Source organism: Eucalyptus grandis, chromosome 5 (genome assembly GCF_016545825.1).
Source record: "Eucalyptus grandis isolate ANBG69807.140 chromosome 5, ASM1654582v1, whole genome shotgun sequence".
Classification (NCBI taxonomy): domain Eukaryota; kingdom Viridiplantae; phylum Streptophyta; class Magnoliopsida; order Myrtales; family Myrtaceae; genus Eucalyptus; species Eucalyptus grandis.
The window spans coordinates 47,513,119-47,529,867 of record NC_052616.1 but is presented as its reverse complement, the minus strand read 5'-3'; the positions used below and the strand labels follow the sequence as shown (position 1 = coordinate 47,529,867).

Below are 16,749 nucleotides of genomic sequence, written 5' to 3'. Positions count from 1 at the left end.
GAGAAAAAATAATCAAAATATTAATATCATTATAAATAAATATAAAGTATTAGTAAAACACAAAAGTTGCTAAGTTTAATGCATATATTAATAAAGCTAATAAGATATGTTAAGGAAAAGAAACATAATTAAGTCAAATGGAAAAACGACCTCAATGACAAAATGGTCAAATTATAAAAAGTGAACAATCATTATGTGCTTTTAGTGATTGCTTAATGCAAAAAGAATGATTAATCAATAAAAAGTATATGAAAATATCACCTTGGATTTCATTAATCATATTCTCTCTATCTTTTTTTTTTCGGTAACTTCTACTAATTTATTAATCAATCATTTTTACATTAATCAACCTGTAAATATACGCCGTAAGTAAACAATTTCTTTCATTTTCCTTTTGTTATTGAAGCATTATTTAATTTGTATGTTTTATATATATATTTTTTTAAAATGGCTGTTTTGTTTTCCAGCAAGGATCACTAAACCTTGTTGGCCGCTCCCACATGCCTTTGATATCATTTTTTTCTTTTATTGGCTTTATTGTTTTACTTTTGGGGGAAAGTCACAAAAAAATCCTAAACTTTGTTAATTATAACACATTTATCTCAAACTTTTTTATGAGATCAAAAACACCAAACTTGTACACATATGACATATTAACCAAAAACTTTATTCCGTGACATCAAAATCTTAAATTTATATTTGTTTGACACGTTTATCCCAAACTTTTTGTTTGTGACACCAATAATTCTAAAAGAAATAAAATTATGACACCAAATTTGTGAGATAAATGTGTCACATAAATACAATTTTGGAGTTTTTGGTGTTGCAAAAAAAAAAAAAAAGGTAAATGCATTGCATGTGTATAAGTTTGAGGTTTTTTGTGTCAAAAAAGAAATTCGTGATGAATGTGTTAAAGTTGATATAGTTGGAGATTTCTAGTGACCTTTACTCTTTACTTTTTAGAGAGAAATTAGCTGTTTCGTTTTCCTGAGGATCACCAACCCTTGTTAGCCGCTGCCATCTTCTGTGACCTGTCATTCTCTCTCTTGGTTTCTTTTTTCTTTTTCCAATTTCTTTCGGGCCTCATTGTTTTATTATTTTAAAAAAGATTGGTTGTCTTTGTTTTCCCAAGGATCACTAACCCTTGTTATCCTTTGCCATATACCATTCTCTCTATTTGATTTCCTTTTGTTTTCTGATTTTTGTGGCCACTTATTGTTTTATCTTTAAAAAAAAATAGGAAATTTCCAAATAACAATCTAAAGTGTTATCATTTTTTCAATTAAAAGCCTAAAATGAATGTTGTGTCAAATAATGGCCTAAAGTGACCATGGCTATTTCAAATAAGAGCTTGACCTAATCGGTCACCAATTAGCTTAATATTTTGGCTGATTAATGATATTTTCGTCAAACGATAATTTTAATTTCAAATTATTATTTTCTTTTATTATTTTTTTTTTCTTTTTTTTTTTTTCCCATTGAGCGTCGATGAGGGCCTAGTTACCCTCACTAGCGGCTAACGAGAGTTGGCCTCACCTAGGAAGAGGGTGGCCCTTGAGGGCAACCCTCGTCAAGCCTTCTTGGTAAGAAAGAAAAAAAAGGAAAAAAAGAAAAAAGAAAGAATTTTTTTTTAAAAAGGTAAATGATGAAAATGCCATTGATTAATTGGAAAGTCAAACCCTTCTTTGAAATTGATACAAACACTTTATGCTTTTATTTGACACAAGATCCACTCCATGCTTTTATTTGAAAAAAAGTGATGGCACTTTGGGAGTTCTTATTTGAATGAAGATTCACTTGGATCCTTATTTGAGAAAATAAAGAGCATTTCAAGTTCTTATTTGGAATTTTCCTTAAAAAAAAATTAGCCGTATTGTTTCCTTTAGGTTGTTATTGTTTTCCCGGCAAACCCTACAGATCCTTCCCAGCCACTGCCACCTATCATTTGCTGTCTTTGATTTCTTTTAACTTTTAAAACTTTTCATGGTTTTTCGTTTTTAAAGAAATTAACTGTTTGTTTTACTTCTTGGAATTATTTATTTATTTATTTTTCTGTTTATGAAAAGTTATAATTGGTTCTCCACCTCAGTGCGGCAAGATTAGGTCGAGTTTTTATGTGTAACCGATAAATTTGGTTGACATATTAGATGGACTTAACCCAAAACATTTAGGATAGTTCTATTTTTGAGGAGTCGCATGATTTAAAGCTCCTAAAAAGTCTTCTTCCAACGTGGGGGTCAACGTTATGTGTGGATCCGGTCGAAAGTGGTCCTGAATCTCGGAGCTCGACCTACCCCGCGGTTTTTCACTCCTCCCAATAATGTGAAAGGTCGTCCCACTCACCTACGAGTAGCAATGGAAGAAGATCGCAGAGGAAGAAAGAAGATGGAATCGAGGAACAGGATGCTTTGGTCGCTTCAGAATACAGCTTGGGAATATGATGATTCTCGGCAAGGTCGTGATGCTGCTTCTCTGAAGAGGCGGAGGACTACTACGGTTAGATTCGTTGACTTTGCGTCTTGATTCTGTACTGGCCCTTGCGTTTCTTTCTTTCTTTCTTATAATTCTTTTTGCCAAGAAATTTGCATTATCGATGGTTACAGCATATCAGCGTTAGATTAGATTAGCAAGAAGCATATGCAGGGTGTGGATATATTTGGATTTCCAATTTCCAATATTGCTTTTCTAACTACAATGTAATAAACTCAATTTATGCTGGATGTGATGAACTCAATTTACTCACTTGACAGGAATCGCCAGTTTCGTCCTGTTCACCAAGCTCTGACTTGGCTGGAAACAATTATGATGTGTTCTTGAGTTTTAGAGGGCCAGATACTCGTAAGAGTTTTACAGATTTCCTCTACAAAAGCTTGACAGATGCTGGGATATGCGTATTTCGAGACGATGATGAGCTGCCTGTCGGAGAAGGGATCAAGCCCGCGCTGATTGAAGCGATTAAACAGTCGAAGGTTTTGATTCCCATCATCTCCAGGGATTATGCTTCCAGCAGAAGCTGCCTCATGGAGTTGGTCCAAATATTAGAGTGCAAGCAGACGACGAGTCGAGAAACCATTCCCATTTTCTATGAGATTGAGGTCTCAGATTTAAAAGACCAGAGGAATTCTTTTGAGAAGAGCTTTTTTGAACACCAGAGGGACGGGGTTGATTGTGAGACCATCCAGAAGTGGAAGGTGGCTCTCGAAGAGATTGGAAGGTTAAAGGGATTTGTAACGGCGAAAATACATAACGGGTAATCCAATATGCTTTAAAATCCATTTACAAAATTGATGTACTGTGATCATAAACCAATCATGCTATCTTTGACATTATTCTTCCTTTTAAAGTTTAATTGTTTCGCAACTCCGCTTAACCGTATGGCTTTTAGACCAAGTTAGACCATTCAAATGCAGGATCTTTGAATTGCATTGTAATGCCTCCTTTGTTCTGGCCTCATGGTGCAGTACTCCTGGTTCAACTCTGCACATTCTGCTTTTATCGGCTGTATGACTATTGTTCTGATTCAGTTTTCATCATGTCTCCATCTGTAGGCATCATTCCAAGCTCATAGACGAACTCATCCCAATTGTTCAGCAAAAGCTGAAGAAGGGTCGACTACTTGTGACAAAAAATTTAGTTGGAGTCGACCATCATGTGCAGGAGATTATGAGAAAGCTCGGTGTTGTGCATCGCAATGGACAAGTAATTGAAATATGCGGCAGCGATGTACGAGTCCTTGGAATATACGGTATTGGGGGTGTTGGCAAGACCACTCTCGCAAAAAGTTGTTTACAATCAACTCTATGATCGTTTTCAAGGTTACAGTTATCTCAGGGAAATTCGAGAATTACATCAACATGACAGGATCTTGTCCTTGCAAAATCAATTAATCTCAGACCTTCGAAAAAGAAGTGTTTCATTCAGATGTTCTGATGATGCTATGGCAGTTCTTGCTGAAGGATTTCGCAATAAGCAGGTCCTCATTCTCCTTGATGACGTGGAAGATGTTGACCAACTCGATGTGGTTGTTGGAGAGCTTAGTTGGTTTGGTCCAGGAAGCAGGATTATTATGACTTCTAGAAAGAGCGACATTCTTTTGAAGTACAAAGAGGCTGAAACCTATGAGATCGAACCAATGGAAGAAGATAAAGCTCTTCAATTGTTTTCTAAGCGGGCTTTTGGAACAGGCTCTCCTAGCAAGGGCTTTGAAAGCCTTTCCAAGGACATCGTATTGGCTAGCGGGCGACTTCCTTTAGCACTTGAGGTGACAGGTTCACATTTATTTGGAAAGTCGAAGGGTACGTGGAAAGATACGTTGGAGAAGTTGAAAGACACTCCTCATGAGAAAGTCGAAAATGTGTTGAAAATAAGTTACCTTGCTTTAGATATATATGCAAAGCATATATTTCTGGATATAGCATGTTTTCTGATCGGAAAGGATGAGAGAATTGCCTTTTACATGTGGGAAGATTGTAAACTTTATCCTTCTAGTGGTATTGAAGTTCTCCTCATAATGTCTTTGGTGAAAATTGGAGAGAACAACGAGCTATTGATGCATGATCTACTGAGAACTCTGGGCAGAAAAATTGTTTTAAATGAAGATCCTATCCCTCGTAATCGAAGTAGGTTGTGGGTGCACGATGATGCCCTATCCACTCTACGGAAGAAAGAGGTAAACCTGAAAGCCATAACTACATTCTTTTCTACCCGCAGTTAAATTTCTTTGTAATTTACCCGATTTTTCAATATGTAGAAGAAGCTAAAAAACACTGGCAGTTCTATAGCAAAGTTCAATTCCTATTCATTTACCATTATGTTCAAATTGGTAGGGTACTCCAAATGTTCAAGCGCTAGGTCTCACCTTTGACAAAGGATCTGATGACTGTTTCACATCTGCGGAATTTGGCGCTCTATTGAACTTAAGATTCCTTAACTTGGATCGAGCTAATATGAGAGGAAATTTTCTAGTCTTCTTTTAGAACTAAGGTGGCTTCATTGGCGAGGGTGCCATAAGAGCTCTGAGCCTCTTGTTTTGAACCTAGAGAACTTGGTCATTCTTGATCTATCCTGGAGTGCTGTGGCAGATGACTGGGAAGGTTGGGCACAAATAATGGAGGTATATGACAAGTTTTTTTATTTATTTATTTTTTTACTTTTTGTGAACACTAGCTAATTGATATTGAACTGTTTCTATCTCTTTGTAATACAGAAGGCAAACAAATTGAAAGTTTTGGAGCTAACTGGTTGCGGCCAGTTATGTAAAACACCATGCTTCCCACCTGGTAGCAAATTGGAAATACTGATTCTTGAACGATGTTCTCATTTGTCGTTTATAGACAAGTCCATTGGTAATTTGAAATATTTGAAGTCTTTGAACATCAAGTCCACTCCAATTGCCCTGTTGCCAGAAGAGATGGGTTCCTTGGATAATTTGGAAGAGCTCTTGATTGATGAAACTTCCATATGTCACCTTCGTTTCTTAAGAGGTTCTATGCAGCAACTTAAGACTCTTAGTGCTTCCGGATGCAAAATTTGGCTGAAATATCCGAGTCTATTCGTTGTTTAAAGTCCCTGTCACATCTTGCATTGGATAGAGCTATTATCACAGGACTCCCAAATTCTGTTCAGTTGTTAGAGTCACTTGTAGAGCTGTCTTTAAGAGACTGTCAGCGGATAACTGCACTTCCAGACTCCATTGGGATGCTTAGGTCACTACGGAAAATGGATCTGTCAAACACCAGAATTCAGATATTGCCAGAATCAATAAAAAATTTGGATAGATTGGAGGTGCTAAGGATGAAGAATACTCACATAAGAAAATTTCCGAAGGAAATTACAAATCTAGAGAAGTTGGAAGTCGTAACATTTTCTGGCTGCCCTTTGAATGGGAAAATTCCTTGTGATATTTCGGGGTTATCATCTTTGAGAATCTTGAAGTTATCATTTACCCTGACTTTTAGCTTACCCGAGAGCCTTTGTCAGCTTTCTCGTCTCGAGACCCTCCACTTGCTCCATTGTGACGAACTTCAGACTATACCAAAATTACCATCTAGTTTAGTGGGTTTGCGCTGGGGAACCAAAAACATGAGGATAGTTCAAGTCTTTCATATCTGAGAGATTTGAAAGTTTTGGAATTAGTCAATGATCCTGATGAGGAGGAGATATCTTCTTCTGAGCTGTTCCAAACTGAAAGCATTGCCTGGATATCAAGTTTGTCCAACTTGGAAACCCTAAGGCTGTGCCTTCCAAATGTTGCTAGCCTACCAGAAGATTTTAATTCTCTTACTCAACTTAGAAAACTTGATTTGTCCTGCACAAATCTGCTAGACCTCCCACAACTTCCCTCAAGCTTGTCAAAACTGCTTATCAAGAATTGCCAGATCCAGGGGATGGATTTCTCTAATCTGGAAACTCTGTCTGAGTTGGAGCTCTGTGATTGCAATGCACGGGAAATTCTTGGTCTTGGGAATCTACGGCTCCTGCAAGTGTTGAAGATATCTCGCTGCGACATTAAGAAACTTGATGGTCTCGAACAAGCATCACAATTGAGAAGGTTTTCTATGTCTGAATGCTATTCTCTTAACAGATTGCCGGACCTATCAAAGTGCCCAAGCTTGGAAATTAAGGAGATAGACTTTTGCAACATTCAGGATCAGCCCTGTGAGAGGCACTGTAAAAATTGCTGCTTGAGGCACTGTGATTGTCCCTACCGATGTCAATGTGGTGGTCAATGCATGTAGCGATCTCAACTGCAAGCTGTGAGGATACTCTCTATTTCCAATTGAGAGAGGGTGGAGTTTATTTCTTTCTTCTGGGTGAGTAATGCACTTTTTCTCTTTATCTACAGTTGGGAGACTTGTTATACTCCACAGAGTCTCCCCAAGGTGAATATTTCCATTTCTTTTCTTCTTCTTTTTCCTGTTTTCTTACTGCAACATTTCTCTTTCCCATTGTCATACTTTGCTTAATCTGTGCTTCTTCTGGGTAGTGAATTCAAGAAATAATTGTCAGATGGGCTGGGAATATGTGGTTGGTATTGAAGTATCTGGCTGTATGCACTATATGATTCCTCATTGACCTATAAACCATCAGCATGAACCAACTCTAGCAGTTCTTTTTCTGTTGAGAGCAAAAGGTAATTGCAAAAGAATAGAGATCTACCAGTTGATGAATTCACCAGCAAGAATTGGTAAACTTTCAAGCCATAGGAGTTTAGATGCTGGTAATTCTATTTGTCCGTGGCTCCAAACGTTCTTGCAGAACCTGATGCTCCAAATTTCAGAGGTTACAGAAGTGTCATGCCCGATGGGACATGGAGTAATTTTGAGAACATCAATTTCCTGAAGTGAACTTTTCTTATTTCATGCAAACTATGCCTGTGTTCTATCAAAGTTTGAAAATCATAGTTTATCTTGAGATGTAAATATTGAATCAATCATGTGAGTGGGTAAGCATAGTTAAATTGTCTAAGTTTGTTGTTTTGATGTTTCATTGAAAGTACTGGGTTTTGAAAATTGGTCATTAATGAGGATTCATTTTAGAAATAAAAATTTTCCATAATATAATCAGACACATCCACTGTGTCTAATATGAAACTATAAGAGGAAAAATAAAAAGCCAATGAATAACTGAAAGACGGTTTACTTTGTAACTAACATAACATATTGTATTGTTAAGTAGAAATTTGGAAACTTCCCTGTTTGTATATTTTTATACACACTCCTCATTGCATGATATAGTATCCTGCTTGCATGAAGATTTCCATGAAACTAAAAGCGAAAGCATGCATGTGATACGTAAATACATTTTTCATATGCCAACATGCTTCTTGTGCCAAATCAATTGCCCATGATTGAATGAGCCTTTACATGCTATTTGGGTCATATCCATCATTCGGTCCTTTCACTGATGGTAATTCAATCAAGGAGACTGTTGCTTCAACATATTTAGAGGTGTCTGTTTGCCGAAACATTAGATAGGTGGTAGCTCATGTTCCTAATAAATAACGAATTCAATAATTCAGAATCAATATCTCTTCAGATCACTTCAGGATTGGATTGGGAAGAGAGTTCTGTTTTGTAATTCTTCAGGACAATGTGTGAGTTGAAGATCAAGGGCGCTGGTGAGAACATAAGCTGAGATGATATTTCTCATAAATCAGTGATACACGGCAATGCTTTATGTGGATGCTACGGGTAGAGAGAAACGTAAGGGCCTTTGACAGAACAAAAGTGTCCTTTTTCAAACCTTGAAAAGCAAGCACACTGCATTATGCAGCCTCAATTGTGATTTCTGCGAGTGTCATTCCAAATTCTGTTAGATTTTCTTCTTCTCGATGCTTTGTGACAAGGTCTTTTTTGTCGATGGTAGAAAGGCCTGTCATTCTGTTCATCTAGGACTCGTGTGAAGAGTAGATTTCTTTTTCTCCATGTTATATAATACTGCTGTACATTATCTTCTATATTTCTTGTCCCGGCCCTCTTGGTTAGTCTGTTGTCATTCGTCACTCTTCTGTCTCATGCTGCAAAGCGGAGATCATCAATTACGATTTTGGAAGGTTTATCTGCGATTGTAGAAAGCATGATGAATAACTGGTTGTAGGGATATATTTGAGTTGGATGTTTCAAGCAGTTTGTCATTGAGCTCATATTGTTTTGGCAGATTTCAAATATTCCGTTTGCCAAAAATGGAATGCTGCTCTGTTGATAATAAAATTGTAACGTTAGTGGTAGATTTGAAATATCGAAGGTAAGTAAAAGATGATCTGTAAATTGTTAGTCTGCTCAACCATTTGCAAACTACTAATGAACATCCACAAATCCAATTCTAGATTACTATTATTTGTCAGTCTGATCAATATGTAACTTTGGTAATAAATTTGAAATATTGATGGTGAGTTACCATCGACAAACCTAATAGTATATACTTTTAGATTTTATAAGTAGGCATGTAACTATTTGTTATTTACCAATGGGATAAGAGTTTTATCATTCACAAGCCCAACAGTAAATTATCGGGGAAAATTACCAAAAAAAGTCCTAAACCTATTGTAATTGTGCCAATTTAGTCATAAACTTATTTTTTGACCAATCGAGTCCTAAACCTTTTACTATTATTCCCGATTAGTCCATCCGGCCAAAAATGGCCGATCGCGTCGACGTGGCGGTGGCCGCGCAGTAATATTTTTTTAATAATATTTTATTTTTTGAAATATTTTATTAATTATTTTTATCTTTTTTCTTCTTTTTTTCCTCTCCCTTCTTCCTCCTCCTCTCCTCCTTCTTCCCTAGGCTCCGGCGACCGGCCAGCCCACCGGCCGAGGGGGAGGGCTGGCGGTCGCCGGACCGAGGCGGCCGGCGGGCGAGCCCTCGCCGTCGCCGGTTTGGCGAGGCGAGCCGCGTGATCCGGCGAGGGCTCGCCGCGCCGGCGCGCGGGCCCGGCGGCGACGGGGGCGAGCCCCGCGGAGCCGGGCGAGGGCTCGCCGCGGTCGCCGGGCGGGGCGAGCCTCGCCGGATCCGGTGAGGGGGCTCGCCAAGGGTCCAGAACTGATCTAGAGGAAGAAGACCTTGAGTCGCCGACGGAGGCGGCGGATGAGGCGGAGTTGAGGAGGCCAAGGATGCCGTCGCAAATCTTGGAGAGCTCGGCCTCGATCTTGGCGTGGTAGTTGCGGATCGCGCCGCAAGGCCCTCCTCGCCGGATCTAGCGAGGGCTCGCCTCGGTCGCCGGCGAGGCGAGCCCTCACCAGATCCGGCGAGGAGGACCTTGCCGACGCGACGGCGAGCCCCCTTGCCGGACGAGGCGAGCCCTCGCCAGATCAGCGGGGCTCGCCTCGCGGACCCGGCGATGGCGAGGGCTCGCCCGCCGGCTGCGTCCCGGCTGACCGGCCAGCCCTCCCCTGGCGGTCGAGCAAAGGAAGAAGCGAGGAGAGGAGGAGGAAGGAGGGAGAGGGGAAAAAAAAACAGGAAAAAAAGAATAAAAAAATTAATAGAATATTTTTAAAAATAATATATTATTAAAAAAAAATGTCGCCGTGTGCCACGGCCGCCACATCAGCCGCCGCCGGTCATTTTTGGCCGATGGACTGATCGGGAATAATTATAAAAGGTTTAGGACTCAATTGGTCAAAAAAATAAGTTTAGGACTAAATTGGCACAATTGTAATAGGTTTAGGACTTTTTTAGTAATTTTCCCGTAAATTATCGGCTTCTGCTATGATTTAAATTTGAGTAGTGAATGGATAACATAACATAGTTGGTAAGTCATGAGAGCATTGACGGTGGTAAATCGCTAACGCTTTTGGTAAGTTCATGAATATATTTGATCGATAGGTAGCAGGTTGCAAAATTGTACCATCGTCATGTAGAATTTACAAATAATGTTATAAATATACTATGTAACAGAATGATGTTGAAGGACTTTCTCAAGAACATTGATAAAATTTGAGTGCATCACATGTCATTATAAAATCTGGCAATCTTGGGAGTTGAATTGACTCTGAGTTGTTTGATTAAAGTCCATGCATGTTCCTTCTACTTTTGTGATTTACTTTAATTAATCATGGAGGTTGGTCTTGTTGAATGAGCATCTTTCTCATCTTCAGGAGACTGAAGGCTTTCCTTCAATTTAGTTATATATTTTGGGGCTGTCAAATTGAATTATTTTCACTTACAACATAGAAGGAAGCCGTGGATGAAAAAAGTTATCGAAGCTAATTTGTCTTGATCCATGATTTAGCTCGGAAAGTAACTTATTTTTACTACGAAATTCAGATTAAATCTTGATAACATTACTATTTTTCGAAAGGTTCTTAGGGTCCCCAAGTACTTGTTAAGTATAATTTATTTAGATAATTAAATTTTCAAAGTACCGATTGTGCTTAAAAAAATGTATTGAAAATTATAAAGTTTCTTTAATTAATTACTTAAGGAAAATTATTCAAAAAATCCTAAACATATTATATGGTGGTAAATTTAATTTTAATATTTTGGCCAATTTAGTTTTAAATCTTTTGACGATCTATTAATTTAGTCCCTCTAACCAATTTTTAGCAGGAAATCAATGACAAAGATGCTAGTTGTCCTATGTAATACAATTGGCATTAACGTGAATAATTTTCTATAATTTTTTTAAAGAAAATCAAATTTTCTCTCTTTTTTTTTTTCCCTCTATTATTCTTCCAAGCCAGCAACCCTTGCCTCACCAGATCTATGCATGGCGAGGACCCCAATGGCCTTCACCTCGCTAGATCTATGCTAGGCGAGGTCTATCACAATCTTTGTTGGCTCGCACAAACTTGGTGAGGGCTGCAACAACCCTCACCTCACTGACCATTGTCGAGGCCTCATTAGCCCATCAGAAAGAAGAATGGTAAAATAAAAAAAAAAAAAAAATAAAAACAAGAGAAAGAAAAATAAACTATAGATTATATAAAATTCATAATATCAAAAAATTACAAAATTTATTTGGCACCGATCATGCCACGTAGGTTTGGCTAGTGTTCATGTCATTGAGTTACCTCTCAAAAGTATAGGATTAAATTGGTCATTGTATAATAAGTTTAAGACCTTTAGAACTATCATTATAATTACTTAACAAATGCCTGTTAGCCCTATCTTTTTTCTTTTTTTTCTAATGGTATTGAGCAATGTCCGCGACCAATAATGATTAGGGAGGACAAGACAGTAATTTTGGATTACCGAGGATGCCGAAACTTGGGTCAAGCGTGAAAACAAAGGTATTTTAACTAAAATTTCACTGGCTTAAGCAATTGCTAAAAACATCGACAATTGATGGCAAAAGAAAAATGGCTCTCGGTAACTCTCTTGAAACGAGAACAATGTCTACAACCAACTTACATATTTAAATGAGTTTTTTTTTTTTCGTTTTTTGATATTTACAAGTATTTATTGGTTCATTATCAAGGCTGGTGAAAAACAATTAACGAAAAATACCAAAAGCATGTCGCACTTTTCATTTTTCACCCAATTATCCCTTACAATTTTCTACTTATGGAATACAAACCCAAATTTTACTCTTGAATACGATTTTGTACACTCACATCAATTATCTTTGTATTCTTATTCACGAAAATATCTTATTTTTCTTTTTAAAATTTCCCCTTTACTAATCATGAATTTTCTCATGCCATTCAAAATGTTCAAAATCAATTAAAAACCAAATCACAGAAACTCAAAGCAATTAGCTAAAATGAGCTTGCGGAGAGGGTCAATTTGTCCTGTTAAAGATGAAGGTATGCTTAGACGTATGTAAATAGTAATTGTGAAATAAAGGCGTATGAATGGTCATTGATCCAAAGTGAAGTATGTTTTGTATATTTTTTTAAAACATTGAAAATCATAGAGTAATGCCTGTGACTAGAAATTTTGAGAAACTCCTTGGGGACCTAAATCAAATTTATGCCACAAAAAGAGTGTGGCAATATTTTTGTTTAGAAAAATTTGTTATACCTATATTCCCTATATGAGTTTTTGAGTAGAATGCGTTTAGCATAATCCTAAAATTTTATTATCAAAATAGAAAAAGAATAGAATTTTTTTTTGCATAACCCTCAAATTTTTTTGTGACGTGAAGTTTTTAGTTTTTAATATTTTTCTCATATTTTTCCTTTTTTTTTTTTTTTTCTACTCTAGCCAATCACTAAGTCTCGATGATGGCCAACAATCAACTAGAGACGAGGGTTGCGAAACCTCGCCCAGCCATGACAAGGTCCCTTGCAATGGTTGGGCGATGTCCAGCCTCGCCCCTCCACCTTGCTTGGCCATAGCGAGGCTCAACCTTGCCCAACCATGAGGAGGTTGGCTTTGCTAGTGTCGATACCAAATTTTGGTGATTTGTTTAATCGGTCATTAATTACATAAAAATTATGAATTTATTTTTAGATCCTAGCAAATATAATTTTCATTTAATTGCATCACATGTAGAAATTCGAAACATTTGCATTGCTAGTATTAATTATTACAGAATTTTGAAAAAAGTTATTATTATAATTTTCTTTAAAAATTTCGATGCCCGCCCGGCCCTTTCCTTCTTTTTCGTCTATACTTTCCCCAGCGTGGCCCATCTCTTCTTTTCCTTCTCCCGGCCCAACCCACTTCTTCTTCTCTTCTTTTCCCCTCCGCTTGGCTTTGGACGATGGCTTCCCGTCAAAGAAGGAGGGACGAAGGACGGCGTACGACGAGGATGAGCGGCGAAGGGAATGTCGCGGTACGATCGGTCTGGGCAGGCTGGCGGCACAGTTGGCGTCGGAACTTAAAAGGGAGTGAGTAACGTTGGCTGGGGGGTTCTTTCGGCTGAAAACCAAAGCGGAGAGATAAACCGAGAGAGCTTGACACCGAGAGGGAGAGGGCCCAGCGACTGAGCGAGAGCGGGAGAGCTTCAGACGATGTCTCGGCTGCGCACGAGCTCCGGCGGCGACTCCTTCCGTTCGACATCCTCAGGCCGAGCCGGTAAGCCGCCCTTCTTCTTCCCCTGTTTTGGGCACGACGCCTGGAGCTCGCGGACGACCGGCTCCCGCGGACTTCGGCCCCCGTCCATTCCTCCTTTTGTTCTTGCGTGTTTCATTGTCTGTTTGGTGAGAGTCTTGGCTAGGGTTCGGGTCCTAGTTGAGCCGGAAACCTCATGATTCGTGAGTGCCCCTCACCCGTTCGACGAAATGCTTAACTGAGATATAGTTTTCGTCCTCCCGTTTTTGGCCGAAATCGAGTCGTCCGTGCCCGTCGTGTTCTATTGGGATGTTGCAGTGGTGTTGGGCGACCTTGGACGTCGGCCGTGTAGTTTTTCGTCACGTTCCCATCGTCGCCTTAGTTTGTTTTGTGTTTGGCTGTGACGTGGCTCTCGGCTGGCTGTGGGGAGGTCGGCCGACGAGTGGCGTTTGGTGGGACGACGCCGGTTGGATGCTCGACGGTGTGAGTGCCGGCGATAACATATTCGAAAGAGATGGGGACGCTTCGGATGGTGGTGGTTCGGGGAGGAGGGCTTCAGGAGAAGACCTGCGTAGCGTAAGGCGTGGAGAAGAAGGGGAGAAAAAAGGAAATAACGAATAAGAAAAAAAGGGAAAGTGAAAAAAAAAATATATATATATATATATATATATATATATATATATATATTTAAGGAAAAAAAGGAAGAAGAAGATCGGGCTACGGGCTCTAGTTTTGGGCCGGTCGATGGAAATAAGAAACGTGGGCTTTCAGGGACCGAGCTGGACCGAGAGTCGTCTAATGGAAGTGGGCTGGAGGCCGAGCGGGCCTTTCTCTTTCCAATTTTTTTATGGGCCATTTGGGGTTAATTCAGAGTGGGCCTTAGCGAGACCCGGCTTTTAATCCGACCCGGACTGATAGGGTCCGGGTCGGTTTAGTCGGGCCGGGTCTCTTGACCCGGTCCGAATCTCTTTCTTTGCAAATATAATAATAAAATTTAAAATATATAAAAAGGTCATAAAAAATTATTAATTAATTAAAATATTGAAAATATTAAAATTCTGAAAATTCTTAATAATTTACAAAATATAGAAAAATTTAAAAAAATTAAAAATTCATAAAAAATTTAGAAAACTTAGAAAATGCATTGATAAATTTAGAAAAAAAAAGTTAAAATTGTGGAAAATTTGGAAAAATCAAAAGATTTTTAGAAAATTGGTAAAATCCTTAAAATTCCAAGAAACTACTTGAAAAGCTTAAAAATAGTTTATGGGTAATCTTCTCTTAAAAAGTGGGAGCCTTTTCATCTAAAATTGTGCTAAAAAAAATTGAACAAGCCTTTAGGGCTCTACCATAAGATTTCAATTGTCCTTAAAGAGGAATATCCTTAATTACGCACTTTCCTAATGTTGATTATGATTTCCCTTTGGCTTAGTTAGCAATGGCATGTTTCTTTATTGGTAATGTTAGGTTCTTGCTCTCCCAATGCAATTTATTTAACGTTACCTTGGTTGCTTACTATTATTTTAATGATTGTGTATGTTATCTCACATGTTAGTAGATAGATATAAAATCAAACTAGACTTCTTAACAAAAATCTTTTTGAAATGAACAAAATAAAGTACCAAAAGGGCACAAATTGCTTACTTAGTGTAATCAAGTCCTTGATCGAAGATCTATGTCTAATATTAACAACTCTCTTATCACCATATGGGCCACTCAATTCGAATTCATCCTCCCCATTCCAGCTAGGAATCCATGATGTGGAAAATTGTTTTTGAAGATCTAATATCTTTTGGATATTAGGACAGATCACCCCAATGTACTTAGCCATCCCATCTCTTTGCTTATGAATTCTTTCCATGAGCTGTACTCGTATAACTTCAAGCATTGTGATGATAGGTTTGTCCCTAGCATCAATGATGCTTTTGTTGAAACTTTCACACCAGTTGTTCAAGGAAATGTCACATTTTGAGCTTAATAAAAAAAGTGGGATTTGCTCCATTGCACGGGAGGCCTCTAGGACAACCATTCATAAGTTTTTTCATTAATTGCCTTTAGGTCTTCCATTGCCAAGTTAAAATCACATACCTTAGTCGCCATGGCATCCTTCCAAATGAGCTTTTTAAGTTCTACCCCTTTGTGATGTAGTTTGAAGTTTTCGTAAAGATGCCTTAAGCAAAATCTATGTTTTGCTTCAAGCATTAGATTTGCTAGTACTTGCACCAATCTTTTCAATTTGTTGCACAAGAAAGTCCAGCATTTTGAATTTTCAGGGTTAATAATCCCCAAGTCTTCTGCAATCAAACTAATAAACCAATGCCATGTCTTGTATGTTTCTTGCTCAACAACTGCCCATGCAAAAGGATACATTTGATTGTTGCCATTGATGCCCAATGCTGCTAAAAGTATACCCTTGTAGCTTGATGACAAATGGCAACCACCAAAACCCACAAATCGCCTACATCTTTCTACAAAGCTCCTCCTTAATGTATCCAGACAAATATAGACTCCCCTAAACTTGAATTGGTCTTGATATTGCTTGGTTTTTATTATACATGTGGATCTTGGGTTGGCGTCAAGAAGTGCTTGACAATAGCTCATAAGCATCCAAAATTGCTCCTTATCATTCCTAGTGATCATACTCATTGCCGTTGCCCTAACTCTATAAACCATTGTCCTCGACAATTTTAAAACATTCTCAAACTCCATTGTTTTTTTTTTTTATCCATTGAAGCGCCTAACCATGTAGGATTGTTTCTCAACCTCTAACCATTTAGTGCTTATCTGAGGAACATGTAGAGCTCTATCACATGTATGTATGGGTTAAAGGTTTTAATTTGTAAAGTATGCTTCTTTTGTACTTTGGAAGCATATATAAGTCAATCGCAACCATCAGAACACACTGCCCTCAATTTATTAGGTATATTCTTAACAAACCTCACATTTCTCCCCCTTACCGAAAAAAAAAAAAAAAAAAAAAACCTCACATTTCTCCCATATTTTATGGCATGGTTCCTAATGGCCTTTCTGAACTCCTTAGCATTACTAAAGTACATTCCCAACTTGAAGACATGATTTTCCATATCAATCTCAACATTAAACTCAGGATGTGTATACTCATTTTCACCATACATATTCAAGAAATTTACATTATTAGCTAACACATCTACGTACATGTCTCCAACCTCCATATCCCCCTCCATTAAACCATCATTGTCAGCACAACTTACATTTCTTATGTATAACTCATCAAGATCAACAAAGGTGAACCCATCTTCTCTAGCAACGCCATCACATCCACTATCATACA

At 38.3% G+C, this 16,749-nt stretch overlaps 1 protein-coding gene and 1 long non-coding RNA gene across 2 annotated transcripts; both read left to right on the top strand.

The window, feature by feature from the left end:
- The first annotated feature begins 2,224 nt into the window (after positions 1-2,224).
- Positions 2,225-4,714, top strand: LOC104445185 (TMV resistance protein N-like). The gene is made up of 4 exons (XM_039313799.1): positions 2,225-2,496; positions 2,751-3,250; positions 3,549-3,781; positions 3,945-4,714. The coding sequence occupies exons 1-4, from the start codon at positions 2,356-2,358 to the stop codon at positions 4,712-4,714; spliced, it is 1,644 nt and encodes a 547-aa protein (XP_039169733.1). The 5' UTR covers positions 2,225-2,355.
- A 1,807-nt stretch (positions 4,715-6,521) lies between these two features.
- LOC120293114 lies at positions 6,522-8,458 on the top strand. Its single transcript, XR_005550784.1, has 2 exons — positions 6,522-6,812; positions 8,038-8,458. It is a non-coding gene; the product is annotated as an uncharacterized LOC120293114 (long non-coding RNA).
- Positions 8,459-16,749: the final 8,291 nt, after the last annotated feature.